This window comes from Megascapheus bottae, chromosome 18 (genome assembly GCF_031878675.1).
Source record: "Megascapheus bottae isolate mThoBot1 chromosome 18, mThoBot2.hap1, whole genome shotgun sequence".
NCBI classification, from domain to species: domain Eukaryota; kingdom Metazoa; phylum Chordata; class Mammalia; order Rodentia; family Geomyidae; genus Megascapheus; species Megascapheus bottae.
Window position 1 is genome coordinate 48,573,958 of NC_143526.1, and position 15,666 is coordinate 48,589,623.

Consider the following 15,666-nt stretch of genomic DNA (forward strand, 5'->3'; position numbering starts at 1 on the left):
GGCTGGAGGTGGAGAGCCTGGGCCAAACCCACCCTTGTGGATGCCAGGGGTGGGGGGTGAGAGCAGCCAGGCCTGACTGAAGAGAACATGGTGGAGGGAGGTCGGGGTGCAGACCGTGGTGGTGACTGCACAGAAGGCCATAGGTAGGAGGCCTTGAGTTCACGCCCCGGTGTTCACACACACACACACACAGACGTGTGCACATACAAACGCAAACACGCTGTTTTGTGGGGCTGGCCTCTGCCCTGCTGCTGAAGGCCAGGGCATGAAAGCCTGGCCCTGGAGGGGCCTCACCCCTTCCACTCTTCCAGAAGCAGAGACGTTCACTTGTCCTGATGAGCCCAGGTGCAGTGGACGGATGCCGGGCACCTGCCGGGCAGTGGCCCCACTGCAAAAGCCAGGAGGCTCCTGGCTTCCTTGGAAAGGCCAGAGTGTGGATGGACACGCCTCAGCCCAGTGCAGGGCACCCTGACAGCGAGTCAGAGGGAGAGGCTCGGGAGGTCGTCCTTGGCAGCCGGGAGGGCTGGCGGGAAGGCCCCGCCCCGGGGAGGCCCGGATGCTGGCATCTGGAGTCAGGTCTGAGCGTCGCCTGCCGAGCAGCTGCTCCTGCTGCCCGCGCTTTACCAGCCCTCGTAGGCTGGCCATTCTCCGACCCCGCGTGTCCCTCTGTCCTCTGGGACAACACCGGCTGCGAGCAGACCCAGCCTGTGTGCTTTCCAGAGTGACTTCTCTTGCCGTTTCTCTGTGTGTCTGTGTCTGTGTGTCTGCCGTCGGTCCTCCTGGGAGCAGTCAGAAGGTCAGTTTGAAAGATCGTGTCTTCTCTAGCCCTCGAGGCGTGGCCACCCGGGGGAAGGGCTCTCCGCAGGCCCAGGGGGTGCGGCGCTCTCCCAGCGCTGACCGGAGCCTCGACGACAGCCCGAGCAAGGTGCCCAAGAGCTGGAGCTTCGGTGACCGCAGCAGGGCTCGCCAGGCCTTCCGCATCAAGGGTGCGGCGTCCCGCCAGAACTCGGAAGGTGCGTCCGGCAGGGCCATGCCTTCCCCATGGCCCAGCGCTGCCCAGAGAGGGACACAGCCCCAAATGCAGAGCAGGGCGGTAGCCGCTTGGAGCTCGGAGGTCCCTGTTCTTCTTTGTTTTAGGACGGACCATTTTAATGCCCACCTTTGAGTGGCACCTCACACACCCTCAGTGCTTGCTGCCGCCACGGTCGTTACCTGGAGGGGAAACCCAGAGTGGCCACCCATCCCCCTCCCCTCCGCAGCCCTGGGCAGAAGGGCCTGCTTCCAGCCTCTCGTTTCTCTTCTGTGCGTGTCCTGCGGCGAGACTCCGCACAGCTGCCCTCTCCCCCGGCACAGTGTGGGGCCCCCTGGGTTGCGTGGGTCAGAGTTTCGTGGCTGAGCAGCCTTCTGTGTGGGGCTGGAACCCGTGACCGTCCACTCACCCATCCGAGCCCTCACACTAACAGGCTCTACTCCCCGCAGGCCACAGCGGGAAGCCAACCACAGAAGGCTGTGGAAAGCAGGGCAGGGTCCCGGGGACAGTCTGTCTGGGGAGCCGGGCCCGAGGTCCAGGCTGGTGGATCCTCTGATGGCCTGCATTCCTTCCACCTAGAAGCAAGTCTCCCCGGGGAGGACATTGTGGAGGACAACAAGAGCTGTAACTGCGAGTTTGTGACCGAGGACCTGACCCCTGGCCTCAAAGTCAGCATTAGAGCTGTGTGGTGAGGGACTGGGGGCCGCCCGGGGGCGGGGGGGAGAGGAGCCTCCCTCTTGGTGCCAGTGGCTGCTGGCCCTCTTGGGCTGGGAAAAGCAGCCAGAGGCCGGGGGCACCTGGGGAGGAAAGGCCACAGATGGGCCTGGGGCACTGCCTGAGGGGGCTTCACCATCACCCCTTGACACCAGTGGGTCTGGACACCCGGGCCTCTGGGCCTCAGGGACATAGGGGCCTGAGGCAAGGCTCTGGGGTGGACAGACAGGCCAGGCTTGAATGGCCAGTATGCTGGGGGTAGGTGTGGCTCAGAGTAAAGGGCCAGTCACTCTGCAGAGCTACACCCTCGGGGACTGTCCAGGCTAGGAGATGCTGAGGTGACCGGCAGGTGGATGCAGCACCAGTGTGGGCGTGGGCTGGCCTGGAGGGTGGGACCTGCCCAGAGCTCACAGCCCCCCCCCCCTTTGCAGTGTCATGCGTTTCTTGGTGTCCAAGCGCAAGTTCAAGGAGAGCCTCCGGCCGTATGACGTGATGGACGTCATCGAGCAGTACTCTGCTGGACACCTGGACATGCTGTCCCGCATCAAGAGCCTGCAGTCCAGGCAAGAGCCCCACCGGCCTGGGCTGGCAAGGGGGGGACCCTGGGGCCAGAGCCCGGGCGAGGCTCATGGGATGGCATGGGACAGACGCAGGGCAGGCCAGGGCCCAGCGCCGGGACCTTCGTCTACTGCGTCAGCTTCTTGTTGCTTTCTGCTGAGTCTTCACACTGTCTGTGCTGAGTACTTCTTTTGTCGTTCCCTTCTCCCCTTACTCACCTGTACTGTGCTGTGCCACTGTGCGTGTGCATATACGTGCACACATGAGCACAGGAGCCCGCACACACGTCTATGTGTAATGCATGTGTGTCTGTGCATGTGTGTGGCATAGGCGTGTGCTGTGTGTGTGTGGGTTGCGTACACATGTATATGCACACCTGTACGTGTGTTGGAGGGGGCATTTGTGGAACGACGTCACTACAGGGCTTCGGTAGGCCCCGTGGGCAGCAGCCGCTGTCCCACTGTCCTCTGCATTCAGGCCACCCACCTCTCCTGTAGTGATGGGTCCTGCTTCCCGGGCAGCCAGCGAGGCGTCAGCTGTGTGTGCGGCTTGTAGCTGGGCACCTGCCAGCTCACCTGCGTGTGAGCACTTGAGACCCGGCTCTCCCCGGAAATCACACGTGCAAGCCATTTGTGGACACGCATGAGAGCCCAGTGCACCCATGTAGAGGAACTGGCCACGCCCACAGGCTTACAGGGCCCCACCCTGAGCTACATGCAACACACAACAAGCACACGTGCCCCATGGGCCGGCAGGGAGCCCTGCGGGATGGGGCCCTCTGACCTGTTCCCCAGACTTCTGCCGGCAGGTTTTCAGGCCTGAAGGTGGCACTTGCGTCTGTCGTCACCGAGGGTGGGCAGGATGGAGAGCCCAGGGTCTGGGATTACCGAGAGTGGACAGGGTGGAGAGCCCGGGGTCTGTCATCGCTGTGGGTGGACAGGGTGGAGAGCCCGGGGTCTGTGATCACTGAGGGTGGAGAGCCCGGGGTCTGTGATCACTGAGGGTGGAGAGCCCGGGGTCTGTGATCACTGAGGGTGGAGAGCCCGGGGTCTGTGATCACTGAGGGTGGAGAGCCCAGGGTCTGTGATCACTGAGGGTGGAGAGCCTGGGGTCTGTGATCACTGAGGATGGAGAGCCCGGGGTCTGTCATCGCTGTGGGTGGACAGGCCAGGTCTGTGATCACTGTGGGTGGACAGGGTGGAGAGCCTGGGGTCTGTGATCACTGAGGGTGGAGAGCCTGGGGTCTGTGATCACTGAGGATGGAGAGCCCGGGGTCTGTCATCGCTGTGGGTGGACAGGCCAGGTCTGTGATCACTGTGGGTGGACAGGGTGGAGAGCCTGGGGTCTGTGATCACTGAGGGTGGAGAGCCCAGGGTCTGTGATCACTGTGGGTGGACAGGGTGGAGAGCCTGGGGTCTGTGATCACTGAGGGTGGAGAGCCGGGGTCTGTCATCTTTGTGGGTGGATAGGCCAAGTTTGTGATCACCGAGGGTGGACAGAGTGGACAGCCCAGGGTCTGTCATCGCTGTGGGTGGACAGCCTGAGGTCTGCAGTTGGTGGTCAGTATTAGCCACCCCTACCCTGTGCCTACCACGTCACAGGTGCCGAGGAGTGATTTCCAGGCTTGTAGCTGCTCCTGCAGGGGGCCCTGTCCCAGCCCAGGAGGCTGAACCGGGGTCTCTGGGACCCTCCAGAGCAGCGGCCGGACTTGTGCTGTTCGGCAAGTGGGAAGCCCTAGCCCCCGGCCTGTGTGGTGTGTCCACACCTCTCTCCAGTGCTTTCCTCCCCACATTTCCCTTGGCCTCCCCTTCTGTCTGGCCAGCCGGGGGCCGGGGTGCCTCTGGCCCTGACACAGAGCTCACATGGCCAGTGGCAGCCACCTCTGGGGACTTTGTTCCTGGGGGCCAGCCCATCCCCTGCCCTCTGCTCTAGGAGCCTGCTGGGACCCAGGGAGTCCGGCAGGCGTGGGTGCTGTGTGTGTGGAGTGCGTGCATTTCAGGGGTTTCAGAGGCTCAGCGGTGAGGGAAATGCCTGCTGGGACGCAGGGAGTCCGGCAGGCGTGGGTGCCGTGTGTGTGGAGTGCGTGCATTTCAGGGATTTCACAGGCGCCTCCCCGCCCGTTTCTGTGCGTTTCCGGCAGCTCTGCCTCGAGCTGCCTGATGAAGCCTTGTGCTGGTGTCTCTTTTCTCGTTTGCACTGCCAGGATAGATATGATTGTGGGTCCCCCACCCCCTTCAACTCCCCGGCACAAGAAGTACCCCACCAAAGGACCCACGGCCCCTCCGGGAGAGTCACCCCAGTACTCACCTAGGTTAGGATGCACCCCTCTCCCCGGCCTGCCTTGTGAATGGCCAGCCCCTCCGCTCCAGGCCACATGACTGCACTCCTCTCCACGCATGGGGCAGCCTCCCCTCCTAAAACACACCCGAGAGGAAGAGGGTCAGCCCTGCGCAGACCAGGGTGGGCAGTGCCAGAGCCTCCTCCACAGTCGGGGTTCCGGGTGCTCCCTTCAGCAGGGCCTGTTCTGGATGGAAGCGGAGAGCATCGACGGCCAGGACGCTATTGTCTCCCCCTGCTCAGGCCATGGCCTTCGTGACCTGGCCGCAGACTCAGGCCCGTGGGTGCCTGGCTCTGAGCTCAGGGCTGCCCGGATCCCAGCCGGTGGGCCGCTTTCCTGTGCCTCTCTCCCGGGCGTGAGATGCACACAGCAGCAGCTCCTGCCTCCACACTGAGTGTGCCAAGCGTGAACTGGAGGCCCCAGCGCCAGGCTGGCTGTGTGGGCGCCGTGCTGCTTCCCATCTTGGTCACCCTCGAGGGCAGTACCCAGGACCGTGGCAGTGACCGTCCCAGCTGGTGGGGAAATGGAGTTCAGGGCGCAGTCAGCTGTCAAGAGCAGGCCTTGCGTAGTGAGTTCAGATCCCCAGGCTTTCTGGTTTTCCTGGAACCGCCAAGATGGTGGCCTGCTCCTCCAGCCAGTGTGACTGGCCAGGGTAGGTGAGGGGCAGATGCGCAGCGCTGCCCTGCCAGGTGGCTTAGGGACAGAGTGGCCCTGGGAAGCCCAGTACCGGTACAGATGGAGCCCAGAGCAGCCAGCAGGCGCCTTGTCTGCTCACTGCCTCGGCTTTTAGGAGGTTGAGGATGAACTGCTAAGTTAGCTCAGACCTGTGGCTCTGCCCTGGAGAGGCCGGCAGGGAGGGCAGGGGGGTTGTGCTTCCTGACTAGAAGAGTCCCAGCTCTGAGGCGGGAGCCTGCCCCAGGCGTGCTGTGGCCTGGTGTCTGGACATCCAGGCTGCGGCTGGGGCCTCCCCAGCTTCCCCTCACCCAGGTTCACACCTGGAAGAGCCCAGGACAGGGTGAGCGTCCCGACCCGAGGGACTTCCAGACCGCTGGAGCCAGGAGGAGGCCGCACGGGGCACTCGCCCAACCCCAGGCAGCTCTAGGCCCAGCACTGATCCAAGGGTCCCCTTGGGACTCACCAGACAGGTGGCCGTCATGTGGCAGGGTGAAGGGGCTGCGCATCTGCCTGGATTCTGTGGACATGGGCACACCAGGACCCCAGCCCCGCCATTGCCACAGCATCTGCTTGGAGCGAGAGGGCCTCCCTGCCCTCGTGCATGCACGCAGCATGGAGCAGTGGAGCATGCACGGCTGCACCTGGCTGTGAGCCTGAGCCCTCTCCTGCGCACTGCCAGCTAGCACCCCACTGAGTTGGGCCTGGCGGCCTGCTGGGCCATGGGGCCACAGGGGTACATTTTGCACTGGGGTGTGGCTGTGTGGCCTGGCCTGGGGTGAGCCACGTAGCCCGGGGGGGGGAGCCGCGCCCTGTGGCCTCGGCTGGGGTGGCCTTCCTCAGCTGTGAACTCAGTATGAGAGCGTACAAGGGAGGCTGCTGTTTCCTGCTGGCTTTGCCGCAGCTGCCGTTCTCAGCCCATCCTGCAGCCCGGCACAGCGTGGCCCTTCCTCAGATCTACTGAGGATCTACTGGTGCTGTGTCAACAGTGAGAGCCCCCCCCACCCCTCGCCCCCTGCCCCAGGGCGAGGCTGCGCCTTCCTTCCTTCCTTCAATAGTGACTTTCGGCCTTGACAGATCGGCTCAGCTGAATTCTGCACATGCATCCACATGGCACCAACATCTGCACAGTTTACATGCACACACGCGCACACACCACGCCACAGGTATACGCAAACCTCAGGTTGGCTGCTTCCCTCCTCTCCCCCCGTCCTCCCCTCTCCCCCTTCCTCTGGTTGTGCATTGCAGTTTCCAGTGTGGCGCTCATCCCCTTCCTTGTCCCGGAGCATGGAGCAACAGCTCACACGTCCCTGCTTCTGTCGTCCTTGCTGGAGACATTAACGTGGTCTGTGTCGTACCTGTCAGTGGAGGCTTCCCTGGTGCATTACACAGGAGTAAAGTTCAGGGGGAGGGGGGCAGTGGCCTTGTGTTTGGAGCCCCGGCCAGGTGCTCACCATCCATCACGGCCCCAGGACCTTGGTGTACTGTAGGACCATTAAGCCCAGGCCAGGGAGGGGAGAGGAAGGGAGATGAGGGTAGTGATGGGGCAGTGAGCAAGCCGGGCAGAAGCACCATCACTTTACTCCTCAGTAATGTGCCAGATTCCATGGATGCGGACCGAGTAGAACCGGACCAGAGTGTAAGGAGGCAGCGCGAGAGGACCAGGCACCGGTGTCCATCTGTCCTGGCGCCTGCTGCCCCCCGGGTCGGCTCTGAGGGTCGTGGAGCCCGGATCTGGGGGGCCGTGGCTGGCCCAGGAGGAGGGGGCAGGGGCCTAGCCCCACGATTCCAAACTCACCCTCGGGGGCCGGGTTTCTGTTCCCGGCAGAGTGGACCAGATCGTGGGGCGGGGCCCAGCGGTCACGGACAAGGACCGGACCAAGGGCCCGGCGGAGGCCGACCTGCCTGAGGACCCCAGCATGATGGGACGGCTTGGGAAGGTGGAGAAGCAGGTGGGCGGGGCTGGGGGTGGTGGGAGGGGCCACTCGGTGGGAGGGGCTAAGGGGCGGTGGGAAGTGCCACTCAGTGGGAGGGGCTGTGGGGTAGTGGGAGGGGCCACTCGGTGGGAGGGGCTGTGGGGCAGTGGGAGGGGCCACTCGGTGGGAGGGGCTGTGGGGCGGTGGGAGGGGCCACTCGGTGGGAGGGGCTGCGGGCGGTGGGAGGGGGCACTCGGTGGGAGGGGCTGTGGGGCGGTGGGAGGGGGCACTCGGTGGGCGGGGCCACCGTGCGGGCGGGGCGGTGGGAGGGGCCAGCCGCGCTGCGGGCTGCCTTGACACTCCTGGGCCATGTGTCTCCTGCTCCCCTCCTCCCTCCTCACCCCTGCCCTCGGGAACACCCCCATGGCCGCTGAGTGGGGCTGTGTTCCGGAGCTGGCCTGCACCAGGGCCACGGTGGACGGGCGCCCGGCACCAGGGTGGAGGAGGCGGCGCAGCGCCGGGGGCGCGCGGGGGGCGCGCGGGGAGCGCTGGGCCCTCCCCGAAGCCCGGCCTGCAGCAGCCCCTCCCGCAGGTGGTGTCCATGGAGAAGAAGCTCGACTTCCTGGTGAACATCTACACGCAGCGCATGGGCGTCCCTGCGGCCGAGGCCGAGGCCTACTTCGGGGCCAAGGAGCCCGAGCCGGCGCCGCCCTACCACAGCCCCGAGGACAGCCGCGAGCACCCGGACAAGCACGGCTGCATCATCAAGATCGTGCGCTCCACCAGCTCCGCCGGCCAGAGGAACTACGCGGCGCCCCCGGCCCTGCCCCCGGGCCCCTGCCCGCCGGCCGCCTCGTGGCAGCCGCAGAGCCACCAGCGCCACGGCGCCTCCCCGGTGGGTGACCGCGGCTCCCTGGTGCGCATCCCGCCCCCTCCCGCGCACGAGCGGTCTCTGTCGGCCTACGGCGGCGGCGGCCCCCGCGCCAGCGCCGAGTTCCTGAGGCTGGAGGAGGCGCCGGCCGGCCGCCCGCCCGAGGCCCTGCGGGACAGCGACACGTCCATCTCCATCCCGTCCGTGGACCACGAGGAGCTGGAGCGCTCCTTCAGCGGCTTCAGCATCTCCCAGTCCAGGGAGAACCTGGACGCCCTGGGCGGCTGCTACGCGGCCGTGGCGCCCTGCGCCAAGGTCAGGCCCTACATTGCCGAGGGCGAGTCGGACACGGACTCGGACCTCTGCACGCCCTGCGGGCCCCCGCCGCGCTCGGCCACGGGCGAGGGCCCCTTCGGCGACGTGGGCTGGGCTGGGCCCAGGAAGTGAGGCCCCCGGGGACCGGGACCTGCCCGCCGCGCCCGCCCACTGCCGCCCGGCCTTCTCGGGGGCCCGTAGTGACACTTTACAGAAGTTCCTTTCCGACCAGAGGCTGGAGGCGGGGCTGGGTCCTGGTGGCCTCTAGAGCAGCCTTTCTAGTCTGCTTGGGGACAGGGGACCCCATGTGGAGTGGTGGTGGCTGGAGTGGCAGAGGCTGGGAGCGGGGCCTGGGAGGGGCCAGCCTTGGGTCTGGATGGGAGTGAAGGCTTGGGCGGCAGCTCAGGAGGCTGTGGGAAGCCTGGGGTATTACTTTACCCCCCGAGGCGCCGCCTGGCCGGCGGTGAGGGCACACAGCTGGGCAGTGCCTCAGGGACCCCCTTCTGAAGAGGTCCTGGGGCTCCGGCTGCCTCAGTTCAGGATGTCTGACATCGTGCAGCCTGTGTTCTCCTAATCACGGTGGCCCGGTGCCTGCCACAGTGGTGGGCAGCTGGAGACACCACCAGGGCGGATGGGCGCTGTCCTCAACCAAGCCCCACCTCGCCTCTCCCCTGCCTCACAGGGCCCGGCAGCTGCCTGGTCACCAGCCTGGACACATGCACACCGCCACTCACCCCCACTTAACACGGTGACGTGGCAGAAGATCCCTCCCACTTGAGTCCACACGCTGGCCCCGTGGCTGGGGGGGGGGGTCGCTTGGTGTTTGGAGAGTCAGAGTCCTCCTGCCCCCAGGCACCCAGCCCAGAGATGTCTTGTGTCTTGTGTTTAAGGTGACAGCACGGTGGCAGGGTGGGGGTGCCAGGGCTGCGATGGCCACAGTCAGGAGCCCCCAGAATATGAACGCAGAAAGAGCTCAGGCCACATCTTGTGCCCTTGCTGGAGGTCCATTTTGGCGAGAACTCTAGGTGGTCTAGGGTCTTGTGGCCAGCAGACACTGGCCGTCCTCCCCCCCAGAGACCTTTGGCTGGCCTGGCTGCCAGTGTCCCGGTATGGGCACTTGGGAGCTAGGTGGGTTGCCAGAGCTGCCCAGTACCACCAGGGCGCAAGGGCTCTGTCCAGTGCCCTTCTGCCAGGCCGCTGGCTGTGAGTCCTGCCTGTCCCCACACGGCTAAGTGTGGGAAGTCTCTGGCTCTAAAGGACCTGGGTGGTGGCAGCCCAGTGTGGACACTGCCCGGGGTGTGGGCGGATGAGGGCCCGCAGGCCCCTGGCTGGCGTGTGCGCTGCTCTGCCCTGGTGGGAGAGGGGACATGAGTGGGGAATTCCAGGCAGGAAGGCAAGTGTGTTGCTCAGACCAGGAGCTGCAGGAGGGCACCTCTCCCCCGCCCCCAGGGCTGCAGGAGGGCACCTCTCCCCCGCCCCCAGGGCTGCAGGAGGGCACCTCTCTCCCCTCCCCGGGGCCGCAGGAGGGCACCTCTCCCCCGGAGCTTGTGTCCTGTGCTGGTGTACGTCAGGCGTGCAGCCTCCAGTCTTGTCCCAGAGAGCAGTAGAGAGCCTGGGCAGGGTTTTGCAGCTGAAGATGGCAGGTGAGGGGACCCAGAGCCCTGGCCATCTGGAAGCTCAGCAGGGACTATGGGTTATAGGCAGAGGAGCTGGCCCACGAGGGGAGAAGCCTTGGAAGGCCTGGAGGGCAGGGCGCACCCCAGGGCAGCATGGCTGGCTCTGGGAGCTGATGGGGTGGACAGCCCTTCCCCGGGGCCTCCCCCACCCACTGCCCCTGGGGCCACCATCAAAGACACCTGGCAGGGTTTGTCACTTTCCCAGGTGAATGTGAGAATGAGTGTGAGGGCTAGCAACCACCCCATGGGGAGAATCTCCACACACGTCGGTTATAGTACATGTTCCCACATGCCTGTCAGCACACACCTGCACATGCACGTACATGTGTGTTTCTACAGACCATACATGGCAGGCACACACTTTCATCTGCTCACACAGGTGCAGTCACAGTTCACATGTCAGCATACTTTCACACCTAACACACACAGGCCTACACTATACATACACACGCCCGTGTCGGCTCACGCACACAGGTCTACACTATACATACACACGCCCGTGTCGGCTCACGCACACAGGCCTACACTATACATACACACGCCCATGTCGGCTCATGCACACAGGCCTACACTATACATACACACGCCCGTCTACACTATACATTCACATGTACACTCTGATGCGTGTACAGTTTCATGCAGGCACACGCACATGCACACACACTCCCCGTGCGTGCTCATACCGCTGTGCACAACACGTGTGCAGATGCACATGCATCTGCAGGCACGCTGCACCGCTGCCTACTTGGCCATTCTCCCCTGCGCCCCTCCCTGTGGCTCTTCTAGAGCCCTGCCTGGGGAGGGCGCCATGCAGTGCTCGTGACTGTGCAGATGGCTCTAGACTACTGGGCATGGAGGGGCTTCTGGGCCACTGTGGACGAAGCTCTGCCCGAGCCCACACAGCGCCCTGATGCCGTCTCTACCCGGCAGGGCCTGGGGGCTGCTGCGGAACAAGAGAAGCTGCAGCTGGGGCCAGGGAGGCTGTGTCCACTGGAGTGCCACACGTGCTTCTGTATTGGGCCAGCATCTGTGCCAGCTGACTCCATGACCTCCTGCTCTTGTGGCCAGGCCCTGTCCCAAGCTGGCATTGCCTATTTACCACTGGCATTTTATTTTATTTATATTTTGTGCCAGTCCTGGTCTTGAGCTCAGGGCCTGAGCACTGTCCTTGGATTTTCTCAAGGCTCTAGCACTTGAGCCTCAGCACCAATTTTGGCTTTTTTCTATGTATGTGATACCCGAAATTGAACCCGGGTCTTCATGCATGCTAGGCAAGCACTCTACCACTAGGTCAAACTCCCGGCCCCTAGCACTGGCATTTTCTAGCCTACCAACTTCATTTCTGGCCTCTGAAATCACAGCCCTGGAGCGTTAATCCAGTTGCTCAAGACTGGCTCTCTGGAGAGCAGGTCTGCATCTTCCTCAGGTGGTCTGAGCAGAGCAGGTGACGGAAGCCTGGCCCCGTGATGGCACCCTAGCCCTTTGGGCATGCCTTGCCTCCAGTCCCCACTCGAGGCTGGAAGGTCACCTGGCAGTTTGCAGCCCTTCCTGGAGTGCTCAGCTGTGGATCAGTCACCTCAGGGCCACTCAGTCACTTCTTTCCAGACGTGGAGGGCACTGGGTTACTGTTGGCTTTTCTCCTCGGGGCCTGAGACCGTCGTGGTCACGGTTCAGGATGCTGTGGCCGGCGGGGCAGTGTCCTGCCTCTGCCCCCCGTGGATGCAGCCCCGTGTTGAGGGTCCGGGGAGCGCAGCCCTGTCTTCGTGGACGCTTGTTCCCAGGTCGTTTCAGACCCTTCCCCAGGGCGAGCAGAGCCAGGTGATGACTCTTCTTGGAGACACCTTGCCTGGCTGCAAATGGTAAAGGCCATCACGCCACCTCAGCCTCAGGCTGTGAGGCCAGCAGGGACCCTTGGGCCAACTCTTAGGTCCCAATCCCTAGAAGCGAACCTGGGAGGGAGGTCCAGGGCTGTTGTGCGTTTGCATTGCAGCAGCTGGGCTGGGTTCCGAGCAGGGGCTCCTTGCTTGGCTCTCGAGCCCTGGCTCACAGAGCTCGGGGTCTGACCCTCCAGTGCTCTCCAGTGCAGGGAAGGCAGGGGCCCTGGGGCCCTCTCCGTGTGCATGCAGGCTGGGGGGTGTGGGAGAGGGCGGGGTAAGCAGTTGCCTGGAGAGGCTTTGGACTCTTGGACCGCTGTCCCAGGTCAGGTTTCCTGGGTTCGCTGTCCCAGCCCCTTAGGGGCTCCAGCAGAGCTGAGAAGAGGTAGTATGGGGCTTTGTGAGGGGAGGCCATGGGTAGAACCCGGTTCCTCTTCTGTGGGACACCTGAGCCGGCCTCTGCACACGCAGGGGTCCCAAGTGCCCCAGAGTGAGAACGACGGGTCAGGCTCACTGGATGGTGTTGCCATGGTGGCGCGGACAGCAGGCCTGGGGAGGGGGCTGTGGGGAACAGCGTGGAGGGGGGAGGGAGTGGGGGAGAGCCCCGGCCATCCAAGCGGGGGTGGGCCAGCTCTGTCTAGTACTAAGGATGCCGGGTCTTGTCTCTGACCCTTCCCAAGACCACCCTGGGTACCGGGCCCGTCACCACGTCCCAGACCCCCCAAGCCTCAGGCTCCGGGGCTCCGACGCTGGAGCACAGGTGGCTAAGCACGGCACATCCAGCTCAGATGGCGTCTGACAAAGTTGTTGCCTTAACGCATGTTGACAGCAGTCCTCCGAGGTTGCCCCCGAGTCCGCGGCCTGGGCCAGGCGCAGCTGCCCTGGACCCCCACCTCAGGCCGGGCCTCAAGAGTCCACAGGTCCAGCTGGACTCTGCTGGTGTGAAGGCGGGGTGTCCCGCACCCCTGCCGCCCCTGCCCCTCGCAATCTCGCCCCCCTGCCCTGGCCGCCGTGGCTGCAGCTTCCCCAACTCTGCCGTTGCCTTTGGCCGTCTTTGCACTTTCGTTCATGCTCCAAAGAATATTTCATAATGCCTTCGTATGGACTGCACCCCCCCATTTCATACGGGCTGTGGACCCCGCCACCAGCCCTTCCTTTCGGCCACGCATTACTGTCGGCACGCTTCTGTCTCAGCCCTGTGCACCGCCGTCTTCTCGGGCTAGACGCCCAGGGGATGAACTCTGTTTCTAATGGACCGGCCGAGATTCAAGCCTCACAGCATGGACATGCGTGAGCCACGCAAACAGGCTGCAGACTGGTGTGGTCTGTGGGGTGGGGGCCTCGGGTGCAGAATCCCTCAGAAGGACGTGTGTGGACGGTTCTGGAATGCTCTGCCACAGGGCTGAGTGGATGCCCAGTGGACCCGTGCACTTAGTAAAATGCAGTGACTCAACCTGGGTGGAGTGTGGTCTTCTTGCAACCTCGGCGTCCTGGGCCCTGATCGGACACGGCGCTGGCCTGGGGCGGAGGCCTCCGAGGCCTGGACCGGTAACTTCCTTGGCCCCTCTGACTGACCAAGCCTCTGATGCCCGAGACACCAGGGACTCCTCTCTGGGCAGTCGGAGCTGAGCCCTGAGGAGCTCCAAGAGCAGAGTTCGGGGGTGGGGCTGGCCCTGCGCCCGCCTCGGGGCTCCTGGGCCTGGGTTTGAGTCCATGGGCCTATTTCTCCAGAGGCCCCTGAGCCACCCGGGTTTGCTGGCTGGGCCTGGCTGGCCAGGGGCACGGAGCCTGGACTGTGGCACCTGGGCTGTTCCACTGTCCCGAGTGCTTGCCAGCCAGCCACCTGCTCCCACCCCCAGCTCCGGCTCCGTCCCAGCACCTAGCTTCCTGCTTTTTGGTTGCCTTGAAGCACTAGCTGGGGGGCGGGGGGGTTCTGCACTGTGCAGCTGTCTCCACCAGATACACCCGAGTCCAGCTGCCTGCCTCAGCACTGTGCCTCAGTTTACCCATGCGCCTGGTAGTGACCCCACTCTAGCCGGGGAGCTGGAGAGACCCTCGGCCGTTCCCCTGGCACCCGTGAGAGCCACAGCCACAGTGAGCCCTGCCCTGACATTCAGACTTTCTGGCTAGGTCTGACATTGCACTGGGATAGAGTTATGTGAACACCGTGCTGCTGGCGTGGACCACCCCGTCCTGGACGGCCGCAGTCCCACGGAGCCTGTGGGGCCGGACCTCCAGGACTGGCCCCGCCTCGGGGACACACAGAGCCTCCACTCCACCCTGGGTCTACCCTCAGGACAGAGGCCTCAGCTCCTCTTTTGGCCTCCGCCGTGTTGGTGCTGCGGCAGCATTCCTGTCCCCTCACCAGTTCACAGAAGCAACGCTCACGTCACGTCACGCCTTCCTTCCTGACACCAGCTCAGCGGGCCCTGCCCCGCTGGCCAGGTGGCACCCGTGAGCTCCCACGAGACCCTGAGACCGGGTGCTCTCTCCCGGGGCCACGTCCTCCGTGAGGAGGAGAAGAACACGGTTCACCACCTCCAGGATGGCTGCCAGGCTCAGTGGCAGAGATTGAACCAGGAGGGTGACCCCAACCAGACACCACTGACCCTCACTGAGAGCCTGCCAAAGCACTGCCAGGCCAAGCCACCAGCCAGGGGTGGAATGCATCGGAGAGATGGAGGAGGCTGGAGGGTCCCTCCCTCCCTCCCCCCCCTCTCTTCTTTCTGTCTTTCTTTTTTCTGAAGGTTTTGAACAATAAATTCAATGTTTTTAAGAAACAGGGGAGGGCTGGGAATGTGGCTTAGTGGTAGAGCGCTTGCCTTGCATGCATGGAGCCCCGGGCCTGGGCTCTGTCTCTGAACTTCTTTGTGCTCAAGGCTAGTGCTCCATCATGGAGCCACGGCTTCGCTCCTGGTTTCTGAGTGGTTAATTGGAGATAAGAGTCTCACAGGAACTTTTCTGCCTGGGCTGGCTTTGAACCTGAGATCTCAGCCTCCTGAGTTCCTAGGACACAGGCGGGAGCCACTGCTGCCAGGCTATTTCTAAGTTTATTCCCTTATTTTTTGGAAGATTTTGTTAACACTGATTTTCAGATCATATTTCAAATGTCATGTTTAACTAGCAAGCATTTAAGAAGGGAATCTCTAGGTGCAATCACTGGCATGTAGATTTGAGTCCCTTATTTTTGGCTCTGTTCTCGGTACAAATTGTATTTCTTTGAATTTGGTAGGATCAGTTTCAGGATCCAGCCTGCTGTGTCCTCCTGAGGGCCCCGTGCTGGAGAACGCGTGGGTTGGGATGTCTGTGCTGCTGCTCTTCACAGACGTCCCCAGGACTGAGCCGTGAGGTCCCCGCACTGTCCCCACCCCACCAGATGCCTGTCCATCCCTGGGCTCCTCTCTGCAGGACTCTGACACGGTTAATGTAGCATCTGCCGTCCTGCTGGCTGTTTCTGTGGTCTGTTGCTCTTGGCCTTGTCTCTCTGTCCCTCTTCTTGTCAGTCTGCTACTGAACAAGTTCAGAATAGCCCAGCATCCCTCTCCATGTTATTTGCAGCCTCATGATTTGACATTTATGCATGCAGTAGAGGCTTTTGCTTTGGAAATCAGCTCTATGTTCAAGCAAGTCAATTAAGAAAAGGGGGTCTTCGTTTCAGATGCACTTTATTGCTCTCCGGTGTCTTCATTTCCTGTGGGGCCC

The 15,666-nt window shown here is 63.4% G+C and overlaps 1 protein-coding gene across 1 annotated transcript in view; it reads left to right on the forward strand.

Moving 5' to 3' along the window:
- Positions 1-8,798, forward strand: part of LOC150050728 (potassium voltage-gated channel subfamily KQT member 2-like) — a 49,188-nt gene extending 40,390 nt beyond the window's left edge. The window contains exons 8-12 of the mRNA XM_090352741.1: positions 790-1,013; positions 1,610-1,718; positions 2,176-2,307; positions 7,141-7,264; positions 7,821-8,798. Of these exons, the coding sequence (XP_090208867.1) occupies positions 790-1,013; positions 1,610-1,718; positions 2,176-2,307; positions 7,141-7,264; positions 7,821-8,546 (1,315 nt within the window). The 3' untranslated portion in view covers positions 8,547-8,798. The remainder of the gene's footprint in view (positions 1-789; positions 1,014-1,609; positions 1,719-2,175; positions 2,308-7,140; positions 7,265-7,820) is intronic.
- The last annotated feature ends 6,868 nt before the right edge of the window (positions 8,799-15,666 follow it).